Genomic DNA, 21,466 nt, shown 5'->3' with positions numbered 1-21,466 from the left:
ACTCAGGACAGAAACCTCATAAATGCCTGGAGTGTGGAAAGAGGTTCAATGAGAGGGGAAGCCTTTATAGACATCAAAAGATCCACACAGGAGAGAAACCTTATAAATGCCTGGAATGTGGAAAGAACTTCAGATATAACAGCAACCTTTACACGCACCAAATAATCCACACAGGAGAGAAACCACATAAATGCCTGGAATGTGGAAAGAGCTTCAGATATAGCAGCAACCTTTACACGCACCAAAGAATCCACACAGGAGAGAAACCTTATAAATGCCTGGAATGTGGAAAGAGCTTCAGATATAGCAGCAACCTTTACACACACCAAAGAATCCACACAGGAGAGAAACGTTACAAATGTCTGGAGTGTGGAAAGAGCTTCAATACGAGTGGAAACCTACATAGACATCAAAAGGTCCATTTGAATAAATGCCTGGAGGGCGGAGAGTCCTTCGGAAGACCCAGGAGACCCCGAAGGATCCAGGAGGGAGAAAAGAGATTTCAGTGCCCGGAATGCGAAAAATCCTTCAAAAGAAACGGACATCTTAAAAGCCATCTAAGCATCCACACAGCAGAGAAGAAACACGAATGCCCGGAATGCGAAAAACGCTTCAAAACAAATTCAAATCTTCAAAGGCACCTAAGGATGCACTCAGGACAGAAACCTCACAAATGCCTGGAGTGTGGAAAGAGGTTCATTCAGAGGGGATGCCTGTATAGACATCAAAGGATCCACACAGGGGGAAAACGTTGTAAGTGCCTGGAGTGTGGAAAGTGCTTCAGAGAATCAGGAACCCTTTCTAGACATCAAAAGATCCACTGGAGAGAGAAACTGAATAAATGCCTGGAGGGTGGAGGGTCCATTGAAAGACCCGGGATTCCGCAAAGGATCCCGGAAGGAGGAAAGGAATATCAGTGCCCGGAATGCGAAAAACGCTTCAAAACAAATTCACATCTTCAAAGGCACCTAAGGATGCACTCAGGACAGAAACCTCACAAATGCCTGGAGTGTGGAAAGAGGTTCGGTGAGAGGGGAAGCCTTTATAGACATCAAAAGATCCACACAGGAGAGAAACCTTATAAATGCCTGGAATGTGGAAAGAGCTTCAGATATAGCAGCAGCCTTTACACACACCAAAGAATCCACACAGGAGAGAAACCATATAAATGCCCAATGTGTGGAAAGACCTTCAGACATAGAAGCAACCTTTACACACACAAAAGAATCCACACAGGAAAGAAACCTTATAAATGCCTGGTGTGTGGAAAGACCTTCAGTAGGAGTGGAAGCCTTCATAGACATCAAAAGATCCATTTGGATCAATGCTTAAAGGATGTAGAGTACTTCGGAACACCCAGTAGGCCCCAAAGGATCCAAGAGGGAGGAAAGGAATATCAATGCTCTGATTGTGAAAAATCCTTCAAAACAAATGGACAACTGCAAAGGCATCTAAGCGTCCACTCAGGACAGAAAACACATAAAGAAACCTTATAAATGCCTGGTGTGTGGAAAGAGCTTCAGTAGGAGTGGAAACCTTCATAGACATCAAAAGATCCATTTGAATCAATGCTTAAAGGGTGTAGAGTACTTCGGAACACCCAGTAGGCCCCAAAGGATCCAAGAGGGAGGAAAGAAATATCAGTGCCCAGAATGCGAAAAATCCTTCAAAAGAAAGGACCATCTTCAGAGCCATCTAATCATCCACTCGGGACAGAAACTTCATAAATGCCTGGAGTGTGGAAAGAGCTTTACACATAGCAGCAACCTTTACACACACCAAAGAATCCACACAGGAGAGAAACGTTACAAATGTCTGGAGTGTGGAAAGAGCTTCAATACAAGTGGAAACCTACATAGACATCAAAAGGTCCATTTGAATAAATGCCTGGAGGGCGAAGAGTCCTTCGGAAGACCCAGAAGACCCCGAAGGATCCAGGAGGGAGGAAAGAATATCAGTGCCCGGAATGTGAAAATCTTTTCAAAACAAATGGAAATCTTAAAATACATCTAAACATCCACTCAAGAGATCAATCATTTAAATGCAAGGAGTGTGGAAAAAGCTTCAATCATAGGAGCAGCTTTGATACACACTATGATGCCAGTCTCTTATGTCCATGATTTTTTTTGTTAAATAATTAAAATGTGTAAAAACTTGTTTCCCTTTTGCAAAGTGTCAGTTTTGAAATAGTTTACAAAAGTTCTTGACCCTGACATCAATTAACCCCCAGAACTGCTGCGTGTTTGTTCCTTGGTCATCTTGATCTCCTCCCTTCCTCCAACTTGTGGAGAGGTTGCACCAACTCGGCCACAACACTCTCACAGCTTGCAGGGAGAAAATCGGTGGGGAATCCAGCAGGGAATGTCATGTTGCACGGTTGCCGCCCAATCTGCACATCCTTCCTGTCCTCTGCAACCAGGCATTGGCCGCTTGCCCACCCTCCGTGACACCTGCTGCATACTGCCTAGCTACCGTGTTTCTCCAACAATACGACCTCCCCCAGTAGGAAGACCCACCATGTTTTCTAGGCATAAAATGAAATGAAAGCCCCTCCCCCCATATTTAGGCCTATTTTAAAACATGCGAAATGGGGGGAAGGACGGGGGGACTTGCTGTTAGGAGCGCCCCGCAGGCAGCAATTTTTCACCAACAGCTGCTCCTAATGGGCGATCATGGCAGAGCACGGAGAGCTCCCTACTCCTGCCAAGCACCTTTGCTGCAGCCCCAAGACCTTCAGCGCCCGCCACTGTTGATTTCTGCCCATGCCGCCACCGCATTTAGAGCTGCTGCTTCCAAGTTTGGAACACCACCGCTGTTTGGAGCACTGCCGCTGTTTGGAGTTGCCATGTCCGCATTTGCAGCTGCCGCCATGTTTGGAGCTGCTGCTTCCACATTTGGAGCACTGCCACTGTTTGGAGCACTGCCACCATTTGGAGCGCCGCCGCCACTCCAAACACAGCTGCAGCTCCAAACGCAGAACTGGCAGCTCCAAATGTGACAGTGGTTCTCCAAATGGCGGTGGCACTCCAAACACGGAAGCGACAGCTCCAAACTTGGAAGCAGAATGGGCAGAAGGGAAAGCAACAGCGGCGGGTCTTGGGGCTGCAGCAAAGGTGTTTGGTGGTGAGTAGGGAGCTCCTTGCACTTCGCCAAGCGGCTGGTGGTGAGGCTGCCCGCGGGGCGCTCTAGATGAGGATGCAAGGAGGGGAATGAAGTCCCCCCGAAAAGACGGCCTAACCGTTTTTTGGGGGCTCAAAAAAAAATATAAAACCCGGCCTTATTTTATGAGAAACACGGTATCTGTGACCTCTCAGCCACCCCACACACTCGGGTACTCTCCCTGACCTGCATCTGATCACTTGCACATGCCCCTTGTCCATCTCTTCACCTGGCAGCAGCCACGTATCTAATTCTGTGAGTTTGCTTGCAAGCAAATATAATGTAACACTCAGGTAGCCAATAGCAGAATGGTAGATCTCTGAGTGAATCTGCTTCTGTGAGCAATTCAATATGCCTGCCTCCTTTGCCTGATTTTGGGTAAAAGTTGCTCTTTTTATAAAAAATTCAATTTACCTAAATATTTATAATATTTGCATACAAGCCATGCCAGCCAGTCACATAACCAAGCCACACCCACAAATTAGACCACACCCACAAAACTGATTAACCATTTTGAATCCCACCCCTTCCTCTGTGTGTGTGTGAGGGGGGGGGACAGAGGTTAGATCAGATCTATCTCTCTGCCACCAACGTCAACAAGCCACCATCAGTCAAAATTCATATTAGTGGTCCCTTAGGTATCCCTGTATGCCTGAGGGACCTCAGTCCCTGCTTCGAACTCCTACAGGAATTGTCTCATCTCAATAAAGGATCTTTTTTTGATACGTTTTCAGAAGTTCATTCTAGTTGAGTGAATGGGAAAAGTTCGGTCGCCTGACACCAAGGTCCCTTCCAGCTCGGTTGTTCTTTTTCTGTTAGCTGACAAGGGAGCTTCCTGCATAGGTCCAAAACCACCTTGAGAACCTCACTGGGCTCCAGCATCAGATTATCTCAGATATTTAGTGCAGAAACAAGAACATTAAAATGATTTCAGACCTCAAAAGTGGCTTTTGGCGGGAGGTTGGGGGTGGGACGGGAGATGTAAAGTTAAAAAGCTATGGAACTGCTCCAAGGAGAAGCAGCAGGACCAGGAGCCCCTCCAGCCTTTGGGGCGCCGCATTAAAGGGGAAAGCCCCCTCGAGGCGGGGGTCCCAGCCCCGGGTCCCTCTTCCTGGGGAGGGAGGGGGGCATTCAACGGGGTGGGGGAGGCAGAGCTGCGGGGGGGGGCTCCACGGGGCGCAACCTCCCGAGGAGCCACGGAGGAAAAGCTTCGCCTTCCTGGAGGTCAGCAGAGGAATATTAAGGGGGGGTTCTGGGGGGGGAGACGGGAAAAGGGGGCGAGGGAGCTAGATTGGGGGGTTCCCCTCGCTACCTGGAGGCGGCGGAGGAGCCTGGCCGGAGTCCCCCAGGAGGAAGCGGAGCCCCTTCAGCTTCCCTGCCTGGATGTGCCCCAGCCCGCCCCGCCTTGCCTAGGGGGAGACCCCGGAGGGGGGAAAGCCGCAGCCCCAGAAGGGACCCCCGACCTCCGCCAGACTGGACGCGGGGGAACAGGCAGACATTCCGCACTGCGCAGGCGCCCCCCGGCTCTTTAGCGAAAGGAGGACGCCGATTGGTAGAAAGGCTGCTCGGGGCGGTTCCTCCATTGGCACAGCCCACAGCGGAACTTCCGGGGAAAAGGGCGTGTAGCCGCCGGAAATTAGACGGGAGAGGAGGCCGCCGCCGGAATCGGCGAGAGAAGAGCCCGGATGATGCAGGTTTGGCGCAGAGGATGCTGGGAGTCGCAGTCCGGGGTGGGTTTTTTTCATGAGAAGGGAGGCCTGGGAGTGCGAGGCCTAGACTGGCGGGGGCGGGGGCGGGGGCGACGCTTGGAGGGAGGCCGGGTCCGCCTCAAGCAAGCCCGGAAGGCCCGTGAGAGGCGGAGGCGTCGGCCTGGGCCTCCCCTGCGGGGAAGGGGACGCAGCCGTGACCCGCCTCTCTTTCTCCCCCTCAGGAGGATGGAGGAGCCGCCCGGGAGGAGGAGGAGGAGGAGGAGGAGCGGCCCCCGCGGAGCAGCCCTGCCCGGCCCCGTCGCGGGTTCCATGGGCGACGGCGGGGAAAGGCCTCGAGGCCCCTGGGCTGCATGTGGGATGAGCCCAGGGGGACCCCGGGAAAGGCGGCTGCGCGGAGGGCGATGCGGGGAGAAGGACACGAGCGAAGACCCCGAGACGGGCCTGGAGGGCGGAGGGTCCCTCAGAAGCCCCGGGAGGCCCCGAAGGATCCAGGAGGGAGGAAAGAGATTTCAGTGCCCGGAATGCGAAAAATCCTTCAAAAGAAAGGACCATCTTCAGAGCCATCTAATCATCCACACGGGAGAGAATCCATATAAATGCCTGGAGTGTGGAAAGAGCTTCAGTTATAGGAGCAGCCTTTCTACACATCAAATAATCCACACTGGAGAAAAGCCTCATAAATGCCTGGAGTGTGGAAAGACCTTCAGATATAGAAGCAGCCTTTACGTACACAAAAGAATCCACACAGGAGAGAAACCTTATAAATGCCTGGAGTGTGGAAAGAGCTTCAATAGGAGTGGAAACCTACATAGACATCAAAAGGTCCATTTGAATAAATGCCTGGAGGGCGGAGAGTCCTTCGGAAGACCCAGGAGACCCCGAAGGATCCAGGAGGAAGGAAAGAGATTTCAGTGCCCGGAATGCGAAAAATCCTTCAAAAGAAACGGACATCTTAAAAGCCATCTAAGCATCCACACAGCAGAGAAGAAACACGAATGCCCGGAATGCGAAAAACGCTTCAAAACAAATTCAAATCTTCAAAGGCACATAAGGATGCACTCAGGACAGAAACCTCACAAATGCCTGGAGTGTGGAAAGAGGTTCAGGCCTGTCACTTCAGATATAGCAGCAACCTTTACGCACACCAAAGAATCCACATAGGGAAACCATATAAATGCCTGGAGTGTGGAAGGAGCTTCAGATATAGCAGCAACCTTTACACACACCAGGATCCACACAGGGGAGAAACGTTCTAAGTGCCTAGAGTGTGGAAAGAGCTTCAGACAGTTGGGAACCCTTTGTAGACATCAAAAAATCCACTGGAGAGAGAAACTGAATAAATGCCTGGAGGGTGGAGGATCCATTGAAAGACCCGGGATTCCGCAAAGGATCCCGGAGGGAGGAAAGGAATATCAGTGCCCGGAATGCGAAAAACACTTCAAAAGAAATTCACATCTTCAAAAGCACCTAAGGATGCACTCAGGACAGAAACCTCACAAATGCCTGGAGTGTGGAAAGAGGTTCGGCGAGACGGGAAGCCTTTATAGACATCAAAAGATCCACACAGGAGAGAAACCATATAAATGCCTGGAGTGTGGAAAGAGCTTTACACATAGCAGCAACCTTTACACACACCAACGAATCCACACAGGAGAGAAACGTTACAAATGTCTGGAGTGTGGAAAGAGCTTCAATAGGAGTGGAAACCTACATAGACATCAAAAGGTCCATTTGAATAAATGCCTGGAGGGCGGAGAGTCCTTCGGAAGACCCAGGAGACCCCGAAGGATACAGGAGGGAGGAAAGAATATCAGTGCCTGGAATGTGAAAAATCCTTCAAAACAAATGGAAATCTTAAAATGCATCTAAGCATCCACTCAAGAGATCAATCATTTAAATGCAAGGAGTGTGGAAAAAGCTTCAATCATAGGAGCAGCTTTGATACACACTATGATGCCAGTCTCTTATGTCCATGATTTTTTTTGTTAAATAATTAAAATGTCTAAAAACTTGTTTCCCTTTTGCAAAGTGTCAGTTTTGAAATAGTTTACAAAAGTTCTTGACCCTGACATCAATTAACCCCCAGAACTGCTGCGTGTTTGTTCCTTGGTCTTCTTGATCTCCCTTCTTCCAACTTGTGGAGAGCTTGCACCAACTCGGCCACAACACTCTCACAGCTTGCAGGGAGAAAATCGGTGGGGAATCCAGCAGGGAACGTCATGTTGCATGGTTGCCCCCCAATCTGCACATCCTTCCTGTCCTCTGCAACCAGGCATTGGCCGCTTGCCCACCCTCCCCCCTGACACCTGCTGCACACTGCCTAGCTACCGTGTTTCTCCAACAATACGACCTCCCCCAGTAGGAAGACCCACCAGGTTTTCTAGGCATAAAATGAAATGAAAGCCCCTCCCCCCATATTTAGGCCTATTTTAAAACATGCGAAATGGGGGGAAGGGCGGGGGGACTTGCTGTTAGGAGCGCCCCGCAGGCAGCAATTTTTCACCAACAGCTGCTCCTAATGGGCGATCATGGCAGAGCGCGCAGAGCTCCCTACTCCTGCCAAGCACCTTTGCTGCAGCCCCAAGACCTTCAGCGCCCGCCACTGTTGATTTCTGCCCATGCCGCCACCGCGTTTAGAGCTGCTGCTTCCACGTTTGGAACACCACCGCTATTTGGAGCACTGCCGCTGTTTGGAGTTGCCATGTCCGCATTTGCAGCTGCTGCAATGTTTGGAGCTGCCGCTTCCACGTTTGGAGCACTGCTGCTGTTTGGAGCACCGCCACCATTTGGAGCGCCGCCGCCACTCTAAACACGGCTGCAGCTCCAAACGCGGAAGTGGCAGCTCCAAATGTGACAGTGGTTCTCCAAATGGCGGCGGCACTCCAAACACGGAAGCGGCAGCTCCAAACTTGGAAGCGGAATGGGCAGAAGGGAAAGCAACAGCGGCGGGTCTTGGGGCTGCAGCAAAGGTGTTTGGTGGTGAGTAGGGAGCTCCTTGCACTTCGCCATGATCACCCGTTACGAGCGGCTGGTGGTGAGGCTGCCCGTGGGGCGCTCTAGATGAGGATGCAAGGAGGGGAATGAAGTCCCCCCCCCAAAAGACGGCCTAACCGTTTTTTCGGGGCTCAAAAAATATATATAAAACCTGGCCTTATTTTATGAGAAACACGGTATCTGCGACCTCTCAGCCACCCCACACACTCGGGTACTCTCCCTGACCTGCATCTGATCACTTGCACATGCCCCTTGTCCATCTCTTCACCTGGCAGCAGCCACGTATCTAATTCTGTGAGTTTGCTTGCAAGCCAATATAATGTAACACTCAGGTAGCCAATAGCAGAATGGTAGATCTCTGAGTGAATCTGCTTCTGTGAGCAATTCAATATGCCTGCCTCCTTTGCCTGATTTTGGGTAAAAGTTGCTCTTTTTATAAAAAATTCAATTTACCTAAATATTTATAATATTTGCATACAAGCCATGCCAGCCAGTCACATAACCAAGCCACACCCACAAATTAGACCACGCCCACAAAACTGATTAACCATTTTGAATCCCACCCCTTCCTCTTTGTGTGTGTGTGGGGGGGGGGACAGAGGTTAGATCAGATCTCTCTCTGCCACCAACGTCAACAAGCCACCATCAGTCAAAATTCATATTAGTGGTCCCTTAGGTATCCCTGTATGCCTGAGGGACCTCAGTCCCTGCTTCGAACTCCTACAGGAATTGTCTCATCTCAATAAAGGATCTTTTTTTGATACGTTTTCAGAAGTTCATTCTAGTTGAGTGAATGGGAAAAGTTCGGTCGCCTGACACCAAGGTCCCTTCCAGCTCGGTTGTTCTTTTTCTGTTAGCTGACAAGGGAGCTTCCTGCATAGGTCCAAAACCACCTTGAGAACCTCACTGGGCTCCAGCATCAGATTATCTCAGATATTTAGTGCAGAAACAAGAACATTAAAATGATTTCAGACCTCAAAAGTGGCTTTTGGCGGGAGGTTGGGGGGGGGGACGGGAGATGTAAAGTTAAAAGCTATGGAACTGCTCCAAGGAGAAGCAGCAGGACCAGGAGCCCCTCCAGCCTTTGGGGCGCCGCATTAAAGGAAAGCCCCCTCCCGAGGCGGGGGGGGTCCTGCAGCCCCGGGTCCCTCTTCCTGGGGAGGGAGGGGGCATTCAGCGGGGGGAGGCAGAGCTGGGGGGGGGCCTTCATGGGGCGCAACCTCCCGAGGAGCCACGGAGGAAAAGCTTCGCCTTCCTGCAGATCAGCAGAGGAATATTAAGGGGGGGGGTTCTGGGGGGGGAGACGGGAAAAGGGGGCGAGGGAAATAGATGGGGGGGGGGTTTCCCCTCGCTACCTGGAGGTGGCGGAGGAGCCTGGCCGGAGTCCCCCAGGAGGAAGCGGAGCCCCTTCAGCTTCCCCTGCCTGGATGTGCCCCAGCCCGCCCCGCCTTGCCTAGGGGAGACCCCGGAGGGGAAAGCCGCAGCCCCAGAAGGGACCCCCGACCTCCGCCAGACTGGACGCGGGGAACAGGCAGACATTCCGCACTGCGCAGGCGCCCCCCGGCTCTTTAGCGAAAGGAGGACGCCGATTGGTAGAAAGGCTGCTCGGGGCGGTTCCTCCATTGGCACAGCCCACAGCGGAACTTCCGGGGAAAAGGGCGTGTAGCCGCCGGAAATTAGACGGGAGAGGAGGCCGCCGCCGGAATCGGCGAGAGAAGAGCCCGGATGATGCAGGTTTGGCGCAGAGGATGCTGGGAGTCGCAGTCCGGGGTGGGTTTTTTTCATGAGAAGGGAGGCCTGGGAGTGCGAGGCCTAGACTGGCGGGGGCGGGGGCGACGCTTGGAGGGAGGCCGGGTCCGCCTCAAGCAAGCCCGGAAGGCCCGTGAGAGGCGGAGGCGGAGGCCTGGGCCTCCCCTGCGGGGAAGGGGACGCAGCCGTGACCCGCCTCTCTTTCTCCCCCTCAGGAGGATGGAGGAGCCGCCCGGGAGGAGGAGGAGGAGGAGGAGAGCGGCCCCCGCGGAGCAGCCCTGCCCGGCCCCGTCGCGGGTTCCATGGGCGACGGCGGGGAAAGGCCTCGAGGCCCCTGGGCTGCATGTGGGATGAGCCCAGGGGGACCCCGGGAAAGTCGGCTGCGCGGAGGGCGATGCGGGGAGAAGGACACGAGCGAAGACCCCGAGACGGGCCTGGAGGGCGGAGGGTCCCTCAGAAGCCCCGGGAGGCCCCGAAGGATCCAGGAGGGAGGAAAGAGATTTCAGTGCCCGGAATGCGAAAAATCCTTCAAAAGAAAGGACCATCTTCAGAGCCATCTAATCATCCACTCGGGACAGAAACCTCATAAATGCCTGGAGTGTGGAAAGAGCTTCAGTCATACCAGCAAACTTTATGCACACCAAAGAATCCACACAGGAGAAAAACCTCATAAATGCCTGGAATGTGGAAGGAGCTTCAGATATAGAAGCAGTCTTCACACGCACCAAAGAATCCACACAGGAGAGAAACCATATAAATGTCTGGAGTGTGGAAAGAGCTTCAATCTGAGTGGAAACCTACATAGACATCAAACGGTCCATTTGAATAAATACCTGGAGGGTGGAGATTCCTTTGAAAAACCCAGGGATCCAGAAATGATCCAGGAGAGAGGAAAGAGTTTTCAGTGCCCAGAATGCGAAAAATCCTTCAAAAGAAAGGACCATCTGCAAAGAGCATCTAATCATCCACTCAGGACAGAAAACACATAAATGCCTGGAGTGTGGAAAGAACTTCAGATGATGAGAAGCAGCCTTCACACGCAACATGAAACAATCCAGCCTGGAGACAAACCAAATAAATGCCTGGAGTGTGGAAAGAGCTTCAGTAAGAGGAGAAGCCTTTATACACATCAAAGGATCCACACAGGGGAGAAACGTTCTAAGTGCCTAGAGTGTGGAAAGAGCTTCAGACAGTTGGGAACCCTTTGTAGACATCAAAAAATCCACTGGAGAGAGAAACTGAATAAATGCCTGGAGGGTGGAGGATCCATTGAAAGACCCGGGATTCCGCAAAGGATCCCGGAGGGAGGAAAGGAATATCAGTGCCCGGAATGCGAAAAACGCTTCAAAACAAATTCACATCTTCAAAGGCACCTAAGGATGCACTCAGGACAGAAACCTCATAAATGCCTGGAGTGTGGAAAGAGGTTCGGTGAGAGGGGAAGCCTTTATAGACATCAAAAGATCCACATAGGAGGGAAACCATATAAATGCCTGGAGTGTGGAAAGAGCTTCAGATATAGCAGCAACCTTTACACACACCAACGAATCCACACAGGAGAGAAACGTTACAAATGTCTGGAGTGTGGAAAGAGCTTCAATAGGAGTGAAACCTACATAGACATCAAAAGGTCCATTTGAATAAATGCCTGGAGGGCGGAGAGTCCTTCGGAAGACCTAGGAGACCCCGAAGGATACAGGAGGGAGGAAAGAATATCAGTGCCTGGAATGTGAAAAATCCTTCAAAACAAATGGAAATCTTAAAATGCATCTAAGCATCCTCTCAAGAGATCAATCATTTAAATGCCTGGAGTGTGGAAAAAGCTTCAATTATAGGAGCAGCTTTTCTAGACATCAAATAATCCACATTGGAGAAAAGCCTCATAAATGCCTGGAGTGTGAAAAAAGCTTCTCTCTGAAGCATCACCTTCATAAGCATCAAAAGACCCATTCGGGAGAGAAACCTTATAAGTGCTTGGAGTGCGGAAAGAGCTTCAGCGAGAGAAGCACCCTTTATAGACATCAAAAGATCCACTTGAGAGAGAAAGCAAATAAATGCCTGGAGGGTGGAGGGTCCTTCAGAAGACCCAGGAATCCCCAAAGGATCCAGGAGGAAGGAAAGAGATCTCAGTGCCCTGAATGCGAAAAATCCTTCAAAACAAGTTCACTTCTTCAAAGGCACCTAAGGATCCACTCAGGACAGAAACCTCATAAATGCCTGGAGTGTGGAAAGAGGTTCGGTGAGAGGAGAGCCTTTATAGACATCAAAAAGATCCACACAGGAGAGAAACCTTATAAATGCCTGGAGTGTGGAAAAAGCTTCAAGTATAGGAGCAGCCTTTCTACACATCAAATAATCCACACTGGAGAAAAGCCTCATAAATGCTTGGAGTGTGGAAAAAGCTTCTATCTGAAGCATCACCTTTATAGAGCATCTAATGATCCACTCGGGACAGAAAACATTTCAGTGCCTGGAATGTGAAAAATCCTTCATAAAAAACAGTTATCTTCAAAAGCATCTAAGAAGCCACTCAAAAGAGAAACCATTTGAATGCTCTGAGTGTGGAAATAGATTCAGTCTGTTGGGAAACCTTTTCAGACATCAAAAGATCCACTGGGTAGAAGAACTGAATAAATGTCTGGAGGGCGGAGAGTCCTTTGGAAGACCTGGGAATCCCCAAAGGATCCAGGAGGGAGGAAAGAAATATCAATGCTCTGATTGTGAAAAATCCTTCAAAACAAATGGACAACTGCAAAGGCATCTAAGCGTCCACTCAGGACAGAAAACACATAAATGCCTGGAATGTGGAAAGAGTTTCAGTGAGAGGGGATGCCTTTATAGACATCAGAGGATCCACACAGGAGAAAAACCTCATAAATGCCTGGAATGTGGAAAGAGCTTCAGTCATACCAGCAAACTTTATGCACACCAAAGAATCCACACAGGAGAAAAACCTCACAAATGCCCGATGTGTGGAAAGACCTTCAGATATAGAAGCAGCCTTTACGTACACAAAAGAATCCACACAGGAAAGAAACCTTATAAATGCCTGGTGTGTGGAAAGAGCTTCAATAGGAGTGGACAACTTCATAGACATCAAAAGATCCATTTGAATCAATGCTTAAAGGATGTAGAGTACTTCGGAACACCCAGTAGGCCCCAAAGGATCCAAGAGGGAGGAAAGGAATATCAATGCTCTGATTGTGAAAAATCCTTCAAAACAAATGGACAACTGCAAAGGCATCTAAGCGTCCGCTCAGGACAGAAAACACATAAATGCCTGGAGTGTGGAAAGAACCTCAATGATGAGAGCAGCCCTTGCAAACATGAAACAATCCAGCCTGGAGACAAACCAAATAAATGCCTGGAGTGTGGAAAGAGCTTCAGTAAGAGGAGAAGCCTTTATACACATCAAAGGATCCACACAGGGGAGAAATGTTATAAGTGCCCAGAGTGTGGAAAGAGCTTCAGACAGTTGGGAACCCTTTGTAGACATCAAAAGATCCACTGGAGAGAGAAACTGAATAAATGCCTGGAGGGTGGAGGATCCATTGAAAGACCCGGGATTCCGCAAAGGATCCCGGAGGGAGGAAAGGAATATCAGTGCCCGGAATGCGAAAAACGCTTCAAAACAAATTCACATCTTCAAAGGCACCTAAGGATGCACTCAGGACAGAAACCTCACAAATGCCTGGAGTGTGGAAAGAGATTCAGTGAGAGGGGAAGCCTTTATAGACATCAAAAGATCCACACAGGAGAGAAACCTTATAAATGCCTGGAATGTGGAAAGAGCTTCAGATATAGCAGCAGTCTTCACACGCACCAAAGAATCCACACAGGAGAGAAACCATATAAATGCCCGGAGTGTGGAAAGAGCTTTAGACATAGCAGCAACCTTTACACACACCAAAGAATCCACACAGGAGAGAAACGTTACAAATGTCTGGAGTGTGGAAAGAGCTTCAATATGAGTGGAAACCTACATAGACATCAAAAGGTCCATTTGAATAAATGCCTGGAGGGCAGAAGAGTCCTTCGGAAGACCCAGAAGACCCCGAAGGATCCAGGAGGGAGGAAAGAATATCAGTGCCCGGAATGTGAAAATCTTTTCAAAACAAATGGAAATCTTAAAATACATCTAAGCATCCACTCAAGAGATCAATCATTTAAATGCAAGGAGTGTGGAAAAAGCTTCAATCATAGGAGCAGCTTTGATACACACTATGATGCCAGTCTCTTATGTCCATGATTTTTTTTGTTAAATAATTAAAATGTCTAAAAACTTATTTCCCTTTTGCAAAGTGTCAGTTTTGAAATAGTTTACAAAAGTTCTTGACCCTGACATCAATTAACCCCCAGAACTGCTGCGTGTTTGTTCCTTGGTCATCTTGATCTCCTCCCTTCCTCCAACTTGTGGAGAGCTTGCACCAACTCGGCCACAACACTCCCACAGCTTGCAGGGAGAAAATCGGTGGGGAATCCAGCAGGGAACGTCATGTTGCATGGTTGCCCCCCAATCTGCACATCCTTCCTGTCCTCTGCAACCAGGCATTGGCCGCTTGCCCACCCTCCGTGACACCTGCTGCATACTGCCTAGCTACCGTGTTTCTCCAACAATACGACCTCCCCCAGTAGGAAGACCCACCATGTTTTCTAGGCATAAAATGAAATGAAAGCCCCCCCCCCCATATTTAGGCCTATTTTAAAACATGCGAAATGGGGGGAAGGGCGGGGAGACTTGCCGTTAGGAGCGCCCCACAGGCAGCAATTTTTCGCCAACAGCTGCTAATAGGCGATCATGGCAGAGCGCGCAGAGCTCCCTACTCCTGCCAAGCACCTTTGCTGCAGCCCCAAGACCTTCAGCGCCCGCCACTGTTGATTTCTGCCCATGCCGCCACCGCGTTTAGAGCTGCTGCTTCCACGTTTGGAACACCACCGCTATTTGGAGCACTGCCGCTGTTTGGAGTTGCCATGTCCGCATTTGCAGCTGCTGCCATGTTTGGAGCTGCCGCTTCCACGTTTGGAGCACTGCTGCTGTTTGGAGCACCGCCACCATTTGGAGCGCCGCCGCCACTCTAAACACGGCTGCAGCTCCAAACGCGGAAGTGGCAGCTCCAAATGTGACAGTGGTTCTCCAAATGGTGGCGGCACTCCAAACACGGAAGCGGCAGCTCCAAACTTGGCAGCGGAATGGACAGAAGGGAAAGCAACAGCAGCGGGTCTTGGGGCTGCAGCAAAGGTTTTTGGTGGTGAGAGTAGGGAGCTCCTTGCACTTCGCCATGATCACCCGTTACGAGCGGCTGGTGGTGAGGCTGCCCGCGGGGCGCTCTAGATGAGGATGCAAGGAGGGGAATGAAGTCACCCCCGAAAAGACGGCCTAACCGTTTTTTTAGGGCTCAAAAAAAAAAAAAATATAAAACCCGGCCTTATTTTATGAGAAACACGGTATCTGCGACCCCCTCAGCCACCCCATACACTCGGGTACTCTCCCTGACCTGCATCTGATCACTTGCACATGCCCCTTGTCCATCTCTTCACCTGGCAGCAGCCACGTATCTAATTCTGTGAGTTTGCTTGCAAGCCAATATAATGTAACACTCAGGTAGCCAATAGCAGAATGGTAGATCTCTGAGTGAATCTGCTTCTGTGAGCAATTCAATATGCCTGCCTCCTTTGCCTGATTTTGGGTAAAAGTTGCTCTTTTTATAAAAAATTCAATTTACATAAATATTTATAATATTTGCATACAAGCCATGCCAGCCAGTCACATAACCAAGCCACACCCACAAATTAGACCACGCCCACAAAACTGATTAACCATTTTGAATCCCACCCCTTCCTCTTTGTGTGTGTAGTGGGGGGACAGAGGTTAGATCAGATCTTTCTCTGCCACCAACGTCAACAAGCCACCATCAGTCAAAATTCATATTAGTGGTCCCTTAGGTATCCCTGTATGCCTGAGGGACCTCAGTCCCTGCTTCGAACTCCTACAGGAATTGTCTCATCTCAATAAAGGATCTTTTTTTGATACGTTTTCAGAAGTTCATTCTAGTTGAGTGAATGGGAAAAGTTCGGTCGCCTGACACCAAGGTCCCTTCCAGCTCGGTTGTTCTTTTTCTGTTAGCTGACAAGGGAGCTTCCTGCATAGGTCCAAAACCACCTTGAGAACCTCACTGGGCTCCAGCATCAGATTATCTCAGATATTTAGTGCAGAAACAAGAACATTAAAATGATTTCAGACCTCAAAACTGGCTTTTGGCGGGAGGTTGGGGGGGGGGACGGGAGATGTAAAGTTAAAAAGCTATAGAACTGCTCCAAAGAGAAGCAGCAGGACCAGGAGCCCCTCCAGCCTTTGGGGCGCCGCATTAAAAGGGAAAGCCCCCCTCGAGGCGGGGGGGGGATCCTGCAGCCCCGGGTCCCTCTTCCTGGGGAGGGAGGGGGGCATTCAACGGGGGGGGGCAGAGCTGGGGGGGGGGCCTTCATGGGGCGCAACCTCCCGAGGAGCCACGGAGGAAAAGCTTCGCCTTCCTGCAGATCAGCAGAGGAATATTAAGGGGGGGGTTCTGGGGGGGGAGACGGGAAAAGGGGGCGAGGGAGCTAGATTGGGGGGCTCCCCCTCGCTACCTGGAGGCGGCGGAGGAGCCTGGCCGGAGTCCCCCAGGAGGAAGCGGAGCCCCTTCAGCTTCCCCTGCCTGGATGTGCCCCAGCCCGCCCCGCCTTGCCTAGGGGGAGACCCCGGAGGGGGGGAAGCCGCAGCCCCAGAAGGGACCCCCGACCTCCGCCAGACTGGACGCGGGGGAACAGGCAGACATTCCGCACTGCGCAGGCGCCCCCCGGCTCTTTAGCGAAAGGAGGACGCCGATTGGTAGAAAGGCTGCTCGGGGCGGTTCCTCCATTGGCACAGCCCACAGCGGAACTTCCGGGGAAAAGGGCGTGTAGCCGCCGGAAATTAGACGGGAGAGGAGGCCGCCGCCGGAATCGGCGAGAGAAGAGCCCGGATGATGCAGGTTTGGCGCAGAGGATGCTGGGAGTCGCAGTCCGGGGTGGGTTTTTTTCATGAGAAGGGAGGCCTGGGAGTGCGAGGCCTAGACTGGCGGGGGCGGGGGCGACGCTTGGAGGGAGGCCGGGTCCGCCTCAAGCAAGCCCGGAAGGCCCGTGAGAGGCGGAGGCGGAGGCCTGGGCCTCCCCTGCGGGGAAGGGGACGCAGCCGTGACCCGCCTCTCTTTCTCCCCCTCAGGAGGATGGAGGAGCCGCCCGGGAGGAGGAGGAGGAGAGCGGCCCCCGCGGAGCAGCCCTGCCCGGCCCCGTCGCGGGTTCCATGGGCGACGGCGGGGAAAGGCCTCGAGGCCCCTGGGCTGCATGTGGGATGAGCCCAGGGGGACCCCGGGAAAGTCGGCTGCGCGGAGGGCGATGCGGGGAGAAGGACACGAGCGAAGACCCCGAGACGGGCCTGGAGGGCGGAGAGTCCCTCAGAAGCCCCGGGAGGCCCCGAAGGATCCAGGAGGAAGGAAAGAGATTTCAGTGCCCGGAATGCGAAAAATCCTTCACAACAAATGGAAATCTTCACGTGCATCTAAACATCCACTCAAGAGATCGATCATTTAAATGCCTGGAGTGTGGAAAAAGCTTCAGTTATAGGAGCAGCCTTTCTACACATCAAATAATCCACACTGGAGAAAAGCCTCATAAATGCCTGGAGTGTGGAAAGAGCTTCTCTCTGAAGCATCACCTTCATAAGCATCAAAAGACTCACTCGGGAGAGAAACCTTATAAGTGCTTGGAGTGCGGAAATAGCTTCAGCGAGAGAAGCAACCTTTCCAGACATCAAAAGATCCACTTGAGAGAGAAAGCGAATAAATGCCTGGAGGGTGGAGGGTCCTTCAGAAGACCCAGGAATCCCCAAAGGAGCCAGGAGGGAGGAAAGAGATTTCAGTGCCCAGAATGCAAAAAATCCTTCAAAAGAAATGGACATCTTAAAGTGCATCTAAGGATCCACTCAGGACAGAAACCTCATAAATGCCTGGAGTGTGGAAAGAGGTTCGGTGAGAGGGGAAGCCTTTATAGACATCAAAAGATCCACACAGGAGAGAAACCTTATAAATGCCTGGAGTGTGGAAAAAGCTTCAAGTATAGGAGCAGCCTTTCTACACATCAAATAATCCACACTGGAGAAAAGCCTCATAAATGCTTGGAGTGTGGAAAAAGCTTCTATCTGAAGCATCACCTTTATAGGCATCTAATGATCCACTCGGGACAGAAAACATTTCAGTGCCTGGAATGTGAAAAATCCTTCATAAAAAACAGTTCTCTTCAAAAGCATCTAAGAAGCCACTCAAAAGAGAAACCATTTGAATGCTCTGAGTGTGGAAATAGATTCAGTCTGTTGGGAAACCTTTACAGACATCAAAAGATCCACTGGGGAGAGGAACTGAATAAATGTCTGGAGGGCGGAGAGTCCTTTGGAAGACCTGGGAATCCCCAAAGGATCCAAGAGGGAGGAAAGGAATATCAATGCTCTGATTGTGAAAAATCCTTCAAAACAAATGGACAACTGCAAAGGCATCTAAGCGTCCACTCAGGACAGAAAACACATAAATGCCTGGAATGTGGAAAGAGTTTCAGTGAGAGGGGATGCCTTTATAGACATCAGAGGATCCACACAGGAGAAAAACCTCATAAATGCCTGGAATGTGGAAAGACCTTCAGTCAGAATAGCAGCCTTTATAGACACCAAAGAATCCACACAGGAGAAAAACCTCACAAATGCCTGAAGTGTGGAAAGACCTTCAGACATAGCACCAGCCTTTACGTACACAAAAGTATCCACACAGGAGAGAAACCTTATAAATGCCTGGTGTGTGGAAAGAGCTTCAGTATGAGTGGAAACCTTCGTAGACATCAAAAGATCCATTCGAATCAATGCTTAAAGGGTGTAGAGTACTTCGGAACACCTGGCAGGCCCCGAAGAATCCAGGAGGGAGGAAAGGAATTTCAATGCCCAGAATGCGAAAAATCCTTCAGAAGAAAAGACCATCTTCAAAGCCATCTAAGCATCCACTCAGGAGAGAAACCACATAAATGCCCGAAGTGTGGAAAGAGCTTCAGACATAGCAGCAGTCTTTACATACACAAAAGAATCCACACTGGAGAGAAACCTCATAAATGCCTGAATTGTGGAAAGAACCTCAATGATGGGAGTAGCACTTGCAAACATGAAACAATCCAGCCTGGAGACAAACCAAATAAATGCCTGGAGTGTGGAAAGAGCTTCACTCAGAGGAGAAGCCTTTATACACATCAAAGGATCCACACAGGGGAGAAACGTTATAAATGCCCAGAGTGTGGAAAGAGCTTTAGTCTGTTGCAAAACCTCTCTAGACATCAAAAGATCCACACAGGGGAAAAACGTTATAAGTGCCTGGAGTGTGGAAAGTGCTTCAGACAATCAGGAACCCTTTCTAGACATCAAAAGATCCACTGGAGAGAGAAATTGAATAAATGCCTGGAGGGTGGAGGGTCCATTGAAAGACCCGGGATTCCGCAAAGGATCCAGGAGGGAAGAAAGGAATATCAGTGCCCGGAATGTGAAAAATCCTTCAAAACAAATTCACATTTTCATAGGCACCTAAGGATCCACTCAGGACAGAAACCTCACAAATGCCTCGAGTGTGGAAAGAGGTTCACTGAGAGGGGAAGCCTTTATAGACATCAAAAGATCCACACAGGAGAGAAACCTTATAAATGCCTGGAGTGTGGAAAGAGCTTCAGGCGGTTGGAAAACCTTTCTACACATCAAAAGATCCACTGGAGAGAGAAACGGAATAAATGTCTGAAAAGAGTATGGAAGTATGGAAAGAGCTTCAATATGAGGTGAAACCTTCATAGACATCAAAAGGTCCATTTGAATAAATTCCTGGAGGGCAGAGAGTCCTTGGGAAGACCCGGGAGACCCCGAATGATCCAGGAGGGAGGAAAGAATATCAGTGCCCGGAATGTGAATAATCCTTCAAAGCAAATGGAAATCTTAACGTGCATCTAAGCATCCACTCAAGAGATCAATCATTTAAATGCAAGGAGTGTGGAAAAAGCTTCAATCATTGGAGCAGCTTTGATACACACTATGATGCCAGTCTCTTATGTCCATCATTTTTTTTGTTAAATAATAAAAATGTCTAAAAACTTATTTCCCTTTTGCAAAGTGTTAGTTTGAAATAGTTTACAAAAGTTCTTGACCCTGACATCAATAACCCCCCCTTGGAAGCAGCCAACCAGGATGTCTTGTGGCCAGTCAGTGAACCTGCAAGCCACATCACGAACCTCATGGATGTACTCGGCAGCTCCTTTCCATCCCTGGCTAATGGTCTTGATGCCTTCTCTAGCTTTATGGTTGGCCAGGGGGTCTTTGAAGCGCTTGCGGGGCACGCCATCAAGCAGTTGAATTTTCCCAGCTCCACAGTATCATCGTTGTCGGCAGTGACTCTCCAGTGTGAAGTGTCGCCTTCTAGGGCCATGGTGACACATCTCACTTTGGTACTCCGTGTGGTTCTTTCCGGACCGTACTCCTACATGTAGCTCCAAATCTGGGCCAAGAAGAAAACCGTTACTGTGGGATGCCTGTTATATTTCATGCCCACCAGTGGTGTCTTATGAATCCTCCTCCTCACTGGTCCTAAATCCACATGGAGGTGGGGGGAGAAACCATAGAAATGCCTTGTCTGCGGAAATAGCTTTACTGTTAGTGGATGCCTCCGTCGACATCAAAGGATTCACGTGGGAGGAAAACCATAAACATGCCTGAGAGTGGAAGGTCCTTCGGTCACAATGGACACACTGATATAATAGCGTTTAGGCTTATATTCTGCCCCATAGCGCTTTACCTCACTGTGGGAGGTTTAAAAAGTGTTACAGGTGATCCATGACTTACGACCACAAGCCCCAAATTTCTGTTGCTAAGTGAGACATTTTGTTAAGTGAGTTTTGCCCCATTTTACAACCATTCCTGCCACAAATGTATCACTGAAGTTGATAAGTGAGTAATCCGGTTGTTAAGCGAATCTGGTTCCCCCACTGACGTTGCTTGTCAGGTCTCCAAAGGGACCCAGTATACCCCGGGACACAGCCATGGTCATAAGTATGAGTCAGTTGCAAAGTGCCTGAATTTTCTTCACAGGATGATGGGTATGCTACAAAGGTCGGAACTAAAAAACGGTCCTAAGTCACTTTTTCCAGTGCCATTATAACTTTGAATAGCTATGTGAGCACTGGACTTTTCCCCTTGAACCGAAAAGAATGAACTTCTGAAAACTATATATTTCAAAAGGAAATCTTTATTGAAAGATGATTCCAGCACTATTCAAAGCAGAATCTAAGAGGCTTGCAGGCATACAGTAGTAGATAAGGGGAGTTAGGACCCCTCCCCTTATTTACATGTGGATTTCGTCAAACCAAGAACCAACATGTTAATTCCCCTCTCCCCTTCTCTGGGAACATATTCCAGGGAGTGTCTTCCAGAGCTGGAATTTTTATGGTCCCTTCTGTTCTTGCTATCTATCCAAGAGGTGACAAGTTTCTGGACATCTGGCTCCAGTTCTCCAGTTGTATATCACGTGTAGGTTATACAGATTCAATATAAGATTTAATATATTCAGGTTACATCAAAAGGATTACTTGTACCAACTCCCCCGCTCCCTTCTTCCATAGAAGAATGGCACATACACGGATCTGACAGTTTATTAAGTAAACTATTGTAAGTTGAGGACTACCTCTATTTGCATATTGCCTTGGACAATTCTCTCTTTACCATCCTCAGAAGGATGGGAAGTTGAATCAGCCTTGAATTGTATTAGGCTCGAACT

At 49.8% G+C, this 21,466-nt stretch overlaps 3 protein-coding genes across 3 annotated transcripts in view; all 3 read left to right on the top strand.

Moving 5' to 3' along the window:
- The window catches only part of LOC148124514 (uncharacterized), a 14,081-nt gene extending 2,687 nt beyond the window's left edge, over window positions 1-11,394 (top strand). Inside the window, exons 2-4 of the mRNA XM_087914726.1 lie at window positions 7-1,077; window positions 10,194-10,277; window positions 11,010-11,394. Coding sequence (XP_087770852.1) covers window positions 7-1,077; window positions 10,194-10,277; window positions 11,010-11,251 — 1,397 coding nt within the window. The 3' untranslated portion in view covers window positions 11,252-11,394. The remainder of the gene's footprint in view (window positions 1-6; window positions 1,078-10,193; window positions 10,278-11,009) is intronic.
- LOC113443943 (uncharacterized) lies at window positions 4,564-6,884 on the top strand. The gene is given in 4 exon segments (XM_087914413.1): window positions 4,564-4,889; window positions 5,090-5,975; window positions 5,978-6,084; window positions 6,086-6,884. Coding segments are annotated over 3 exon segments (1,641 nt in total). The 5' UTR covers window positions 4,564-4,889; window positions 5,090-5,093; the 3' UTR covers window positions 6,738-6,884.
- Window positions 11,395-11,719: 325 nt separating the features above from the next.
- On the top strand, window positions 11,720-19,794 carry LOC113454864 (uncharacterized). The gene is made up of 4 exons (XM_087914725.1): window positions 11,720-11,845; window positions 12,014-13,858; window positions 16,457-16,654; window positions 16,823-19,794. The coding sequence occupies exons 2-4, from the start codon at window positions 12,049-12,051 to the stop codon at window positions 19,483-19,485; spliced, it is 4,671 nt and encodes a 1,556-aa protein (XP_087770851.1). The 5' UTR covers window positions 11,720-11,845; window positions 12,014-12,048; the 3' UTR covers window positions 19,486-19,794.
- The last annotated feature ends 1,672 nt before the right edge of the window (window positions 19,795-21,466 follow it).

This window comes from Pseudonaja textilis, chromosome 17, assembly GCF_049901715.1.
Source record: "Pseudonaja textilis isolate UNSWEBS1 chromosome 17, rPseTex1.2, whole genome shotgun sequence".
NCBI classification, from domain to species: Eukaryota; Metazoa; Chordata; class Lepidosauria; order Squamata; family Elapidae; genus Pseudonaja; species Pseudonaja textilis.
The sequence above is the reverse complement of the archived record's forward strand: the minus strand, read 5'-3'. Positions and strand labels throughout refer to the sequence as shown.

What these genes read in the sequence shown, in the direction of transcription:
- LOC113454864 (XM_087914725.1), top strand. Translation starts at nt 12,049, where the DNA reads ATGATCCACTCGGGACAGAAAACATTTCAGTGCCTGGAATGTGAAAAA. An exon ending in TGCCAGTCTCTTATGTCCAT is followed by an intron (nt 13,859 to 16,456) that starts GATTTTTTTTGT and finishes CCGGCTCTTTAG; the next exon opens with CGAAAGGAGGACGCCGATTG. An exon ending in GCTGGGAGTCGCAGTCCGGG is followed by an intron (nt 16,655 to 16,822) that starts GTGGGTTTTTTT and finishes GGACGCAGCCGT; the next exon opens with GACCCGCCTCTCTTTCTCCC.